At 46.0% G+C, this 6677-nt stretch overlaps 1 protein-coding gene across 1 annotated transcript; it reads left to right on the top strand.

The window, feature by feature from the left end:
• Window positions 1–220: 220 nt before the first annotated feature.
• CCR2 (C-C motif chemokine receptor 2) lies at window positions 221–6677 on the top strand. The gene is made up of 2 exons (XM_030845271.2): window positions 221–336; window positions 4248–6677. Exon 2 carries the CDS (start codon window positions 4259–4261, stop codon window positions 5378–5380), a length of 1122 nt encoding a protein of 373 aa, XP_030701131.1. The 5' UTR covers window positions 221–336; window positions 4248–4258; the 3' UTR covers window positions 5381–6677.

Here is a 6677-nt window from a genome sequence, read left to right as displayed (position 1 = left end):
AGAGACCCACAAGATAAAGAAGCCCAGAGCTGTTAGACCCAGGAGCAGACACAGGGTGTGCCTAACTTACCCTCAAGGTTGCATAAGCAAGATTTCAAAATTAATTCTACTCTGGAGACTTCAACCTAGTATACAATGTTCCTGGCTGGAAAAGAAGAACTGTATCATTCTTTTTTTCAAATCTTTACCATTACTTGCCCTTGTATCTCCGCCTTCTCTTTCTGCAGGAAACTTTATTTCCTACTTCTGCACACCAAGTTTCTACCTCCAGATCTGTTTGGTTCAGTTGCTGAGAAGCCTGACACACCAGTGCCACTTGGAAGAAGCCATCTACCGGTGAGCTGGGGGTGTTTTTTCTATCACTTTCTTAACCAAAGGCTCGAAGCACCTCAGTGCTAGAGATGCAGGGACTGGGAGCACCCTGGGGGTCTCCACAGCCCAGGAACTTGGGAGATGATCAAGAAAGGAGAAACGGGTAGAGGGCAGCATCGGTACCAGGAATGTCAGAGAGACCCCAATGGCAGTGAGGAAGCGCAAAGTGGAGACCCCCCTCAGGGCTCAGGCAGTAGGATAGAGTGGGCTAAAAGAAGACAATTAAGAAAGAAGGACAATCAGGTTTCTCAACTACTGCTCCTCTCACTCTGCCCCTCCCAGCCGCCAAGGACTGTGAAGAGCTGGAGCTTTCTACCTCAGATTTTCCCCCCTCCAGTCCATATACGTGATAGTCCAGGCCCTGCACCAAAATGCACCTCCTGCCTCAATTCAGAGGCTGAAGTGAGGGATTCACTTTTCTGGGAGGCAGCTTTTAATCAGTTCTGGATGATGTGTCTTGACACTTGAAAGTGAAAGATTAACCAGTACCCTTCAGCTAGCTCCCTTGCTACGTGTCGGCTGTGGTAGGAGCTAGGTGTACTGGGGTGACATGGGAATAGGGAATAAAAAGGAGAAGGTGGCTGGCACTTGAGAGGCCAGGGCAGGTGAAGAGCAAAGCATAGGAAACACATGGTGGATGTGGCTGGGGCAGTTCACCCACAATCTGAATCACCAGAGTGAGGGTCTGGGCTGTATATTTGTGACTGACAGGCTTCCTGTATGATACTTAAAGCCAGCATTTCAGAGTCACTGATCCAGTCCACACTTTCCTGTACAGATGAGGAGACTAACCTACAGAACAGCCCAGAGGGCCTGCTGCAGCTAAAAGGCTGTGTGCAAGGATCTCCAATATTTTAGTCTTTATAAGATCTCCCACTGGATTACCTGGGAGTCTAGTCCACAGGGTAGCCCTTTGTTTCTCAGAAGCTTGTAGCCTGCTAGTTCGCTGTTATTCACTTTTTCAATGGATATTTATTTAGCAGCTTCTATGTGCTAGCCTGGGTTCTAGGGCACCAAGATAGCTCATTGCAAAACAAATCTCTCTGCCCTCATGGAGCTCATCTTCTGGTGGAAATGTCTCTGAGGGTGTGTGTGTGCGTGTGTGTGTGTGTGTGTGTGTGTGTGCTTGTGTATGTATGGGTGGGGCACGCTTGTATGGGAAAGTGTGTGGATTTTAAGGCTAAAATGCCAAAGAAGTTCTGTTCAAGGCATGGAAGAATAACTAGAAAATCTGTTACTTGTTCTTCTACATCCATCTCTGCTCTCAGAGCCTGAAGATGAAAACCCCTGAGGGCCTTTGAAATTGTATAGTCCAAGGTTCAAATTCCAGCTCGGCCATTACTTGCTTTGTGAGTTTGGGAAAAATCATTTAATCCACCCATGCTTCTATTTCTTCACTTGTAAAATGTATACTGATCTCACAAAACGGTTGCAAGGATTAAATTAATTAATGTACGCAAAGTATTTAGCATAGCACTGGGAGCTTAAGGAACACTCAATTAATTACTATAGTTTTAATTCTTTAGGTGGATACATTTTTTTCCCCGAGTTTGATGAGAGGTATTATTTAGTTGCTGCTGATTTAAAGAATCTAGTTCAGTGCTGTGAAATTCAAAATCTGTGAAATGTATCAATCACAAGAGAAACTGAAGAATAAGGTGTATACACAGATAAAAACAAAGTCACAGTCATTGCCAGGAAAAAATGAATATTCTTGAGAACCAATTCTAATGATGTTAGTTGTCACACTTATTACGAGTTTTGTGTATTTTGTCCATGAACATTTATTGGTGCCTCCTTTAGCCAGGTGCCATCATAAGAGCTGAAGACAGAAACATGACCTAGTCCTTGCTCTCAAGCAGCACACAATGTGTAGAAGATAATGTGCTTATTTAGAGGCACACACAATGTTATGAGATAAGAATGATTTGACAGAGGAGGTGGGTTGGGCTTCACGGAGAACGGGAATTTGAGCAGGATGTATTGCAGGATGAATAGGAGCTCACTAGCCACTTTAAGCAGAGGGGCAAGCATGTGCACAACCACTAAAGCCTGAAGGAAATGATGAGTCTGGGGGAAATGGAAAAAAGATGGGTATGGCTGGAGCACAGTATCTGGGATTTGAGAAGTCATTAGAGATGAAGCTGAGAAGAAGTGAGCTTAGAAAAGCCATGATGAGTAGTCTGGGCATTGCCTTTGAGGCCCCGCCACATACAAATCGTGGGGCTACTCCAGTTTTAAACTGAGAAGTGCATGATCCAATTTCAGCTTCAGAGAAGACAGACTGAATGGGAGCATGGCTAAGAATAAGGCATGAACAAATGAAAAAGCTCAGCAAAGCCACAAGTGAGAAGTATAGGAGGCAAGAGAGTGGCAGTTGAAAGAGATGCAGAGGGGAGGACTCAGAGGTGTTTACGAGGGAGAATTCATAAGACTTAGTTGCAATAATACAAAGCATTTCTCTGTATCAGATGCTGCACTACATCTTTGTTTCCACAGCAACTCAGCTTAGTTATTATTTTATACATGAAGAAGCTGATAGTTCAAGAAGTAATTAGCCCCGAATTACACAACTGTAGTTTGGAAGCAGGAGTCAAATCTAGGTCTTTTTGGCTCCAAAGCCCTGGCTCCTAATCTTCTGAAGAAGAGGGGACCCAGGACAATGTCAAATCTTACTTCTTAAGTAATGGAGTAAATGACAATAGCCAAGATAAGGAATCTACGAGTTGAAGCAACTTTCCAGGGGCGTTCAGTTTGGGGTGGGCTGAATTTGAGGTGGCTATATGATACCCACTTTGCTCTCTGCTGTATCTCCAGTGCCTAAAATAGAGTATGGCTCCTGGCAGGTGCTCAATAAATATTGGTTAAATGAATAAATCCATGGGGAGATATGCAGTCGGCAATGGAAAATTCAACTCTGAGGTGGGACTGGAAGGCAGAGCTTTGGGAAGCATTAGCCTACAGGAAACTTAGAACCTTGAGATTAGACAACACAATTCAGGAAGAACTTTGGAGCAAGGGTAAAGAAGTAAATGGTAAAGAAGTGGGAGCCAAGGGTGGTGCCTGGGACTCTTACAGTGTGGTCAGAGGAAAGAGACACCAACAAAGAAAATGAAAAAGAAGTGGTGAGCCACTTTTTCTCCTGGAAGCCAAAAGATTTTTTGTGAGTTTGTTTTTTAACTTTTTTGCGGGGGGCCTTGATATTCACTGTAATATCAAGATATTTTGATCCTAGTTCCCTGACCAGGGATCGAACCCACGCCCTCAACAGTGAAAGCATGGAGTCCTAACCACTGGACAGCCAGGGAATTCCCAAGCCAAAAGTTTTAAATGGAAGAAGTGAGCAGAAGGATCAAATGCTTGATGAAAAAGAAACTGAAAGCCAGCGTGTTTAAAAATTGGGTTGTCATTGCAACCCTGGCAAGAGAAGTTTTCTGATGGAGACAGAAAGTTGAGAGAGATATCAGCACACTCTGGGTGGCAGGTAACGGAAAATGCAAATCATAGTGGCTCATTATGAGCATCCCCAGAAGCCCCCAGCGGAGTCCCCTTAAATACTATCATCCAGGAATGGGTCACAGGCCTTGTACCACTGCAGAGGAGCTAGAGAAAGCAAGTGTCCAATATGGTCAGCCTTATCACGAGAGTCAGGCTCTCTGCGAAGGCCAAGGGTGTTGGGAAATGGCTGTGAGGAGATGACTGGTGTCTGCAACCAGGAATAAGGGGAAGTGATGAACTAGCACACACGTTTCAAGGAGATGGCTGTGAAGCAAAGACAAAGCCTAGGACGTTGCTTAAGTGGAGCAGGGACCTTGGTAAGATTGGGGATCGCAGCCGTTGTGTTGTGTGTCATCATCTAGTCCTCTTGTTTACAGGACAAAGGAAGATGGATGGCAATGATACGTTTCCCCAGTTCAGCCACGATGTGCTTTCCACATCTCATTCTCTGTTTACAACGAATATCAAGGGGAACGATGAAGAACCCACCACCAGTTATGACTATGATTACAGTGAGCCCTGCCAAAAGACCACTGTGGGACAAATTGAAGCCCGGCTCCTACCCCCGCTCTACTCGCTGGTGTTCATCTTTGGTTTTGTGGGCAACTTGCTGGTCGTTCTCATCCTGATCAACTGCAAAAAGCTGAAAAGCATGACTGACATCTACCTGCTCAACTTGGCCGTCTCTGACCTGCTGTTCCTCCTCACCATCCCGTTCTGGGCTCACTATGCTGCAGACCAGTGGGTCTTTGGGAACGTGATGTGTAAATTTTTCACAGGGCTGTATCACATTGGTTATTTTGGTGGAATCTTCTTCATCATCCTCTTGACAATCGATAGGTACCTGGCTATTGTTCATGCTGTGTTTGCTTTAAAAGCCAGGACGGTCACCTTTGGGGTGGTGACAAGTGGGGTCACCTGGGTGGTGGCTGTGTTTGCCTCTCTCCCAGGAATCATCTTTATCAAATCCCAAGAAGAACATTCTGGTTATGCCTGCGCCCCTTATTTTCCACTAGTATGGAAGAATTTCCATACAATAATGAGAAGTGTCTTGGGCCTGGTGCTGCCACTGCTTGTCATGATCGTCTGCTACTCGGGAATCCTAAAAACCCTGCTTCGGTGTCGCAACGAGAAGAAGAAGCACAAGGCCGTGAGGCTCATCTTCGTGATCATGATTGTCTACTTTCTCTTCTGGGCTCCCTACAACATCGTCCTTCTCCTAAGCACCTTCCAGGTATTCTTTGGCCTGAGTAACTGTAAGAACAGCAGTCAGCTGGACCAAGCAATGCAGGTGACCGAGACCCTGGGGCTGATGCACTGCTGCATCAACCCCATCATCTATGCCTTCGTCGGGGAGAAGTTCAGAAGGTATCTCTCTGTGTTTTTCCGAAAGCACATTGCCAAACACCTCTGCAAACAATGCCCAGTTTTCTACGGGGAGACAGGAGATCGAGTGAGTTCAACATATACCCCTTCCACTGGGGAGCAGGAAGTCTCGGCTGTTTTGTAGAGGAGTAGCAGTTCGCTTGTTATTTTCAAAGGGAGACAGAAATCTATATACGATGATAAGCCTCCACAGTTTGTTGAAGAATAGAGGACTCTAAGTCTCTAAAGCAAGTGCCCAGGAACCTCAGGGTTGTGTGAACCAAGACAGACTTGTCTCATTCCTTGTAGAGCCAACATGTGCTCAGGGAATATTCCAGAACAACTGTGGGCAGAGACCTGGACTCTCCAACGAGCTCATCGCAGTTCCTGGAAAATGTCACTTTGCCTTGTGCTTTTGCTCTTTCCCCCCTCGTCACCACTTTGCTCACTCTCTGATTCTATCAATCTCTTTAATCAGCTGGAGGTGGGGAAGAGAACGAGACGGGCACAGGTGAATGGAACAGGGGGGAGTGGGGTCAGGACCAAGGAGAAGGAGGAGGAAGTGTCAACAAGGCTGAGCCTGGAGGAGGATGCAGGTAAGGGCTTTGCTCTCCCTTAGCACCATCTCCTACTGTATTTAACTTTGGAGGCTTCCCCAGCTCATGGAGAGCTTAGGAACAGTAAGAACTTTCTAGAAGCTTTGGTTGGATCCATGATCCCCCTTCTGCTAAATGCATGACACATTTCTGCTTTATTATGGTTTAGCTATGACAACCACGCACCCTACATTTGAAATCTATTCAGTATCTTGCCCCATTGTTCATGTGCTTCTTAGGCCTCATTCCCCTATACAAAAATTTACTAAAGGACTTCCCTGGTGGCACAGTGGTTAAGAATCCACCTGCCAATGCAGGGGACACGGGGTTCAAGCCCTGGTCCGGGAAGATCCCACATGCCGCGGAGCAACTAAGCCCGTGTGCCACAACTACTGAGCCTGAGCTCTAGAGCCCGCGAGCCACAACTACTGAAGCCCGCGCGCCTAGAGCCCACGCTCTGCAACAAGAGAAGCCACCGTGATGTGAAGTCCACACACTGCAACGAAGAGTAGCCCCTGCTCGCCGCAACTATAGAAGGCCCGTGTGCAGCAACAAAGACCCAAAGCAGCAATAATAAAATATAAAATGAATAAATAAATCTTTAATATTTACTAAAGTGTTTGTTTATAAAAATATGCATAATCTTTAATGAGATGAAAAAATAAAAGCCCTCGCTTGGAAACGGGAGGGTTGGAGGTCGTGATTATGAGAAAGGGGTAGGCACTAGTGAGTTCCTCCATCAGGAGTGGAGGGGTAAGCTCGCAGCAGGATGTGCAGGAATGTTTCCAGAATCAGCTAAGAGCAGAAGCCAGGAAGGATGCGTTAGAACACTTAATAGGCCTCATG

The sequence above is a fragment of the Globicephala melas genome, chromosome 11, assembly GCF_963455315.2.
Source record: "Globicephala melas chromosome 11, mGloMel1.2, whole genome shotgun sequence".
Lineage (NCBI taxonomy): Eukaryota > Metazoa > Chordata > Mammalia > Artiodactyla > Delphinidae > Globicephala > Globicephala melas.
This window is presented reverse-complemented; position numbering and strand designations above follow the sequence as displayed.

What these genes read in the sequence shown, in the direction of transcription:
- CCR2 (XM_030845271.2), top strand. Translation starts at nt 4,259, where the DNA reads ATGGATGGCAATGATACGTTTCCCCAGTTCAGCCACGATGTGCTTTCC.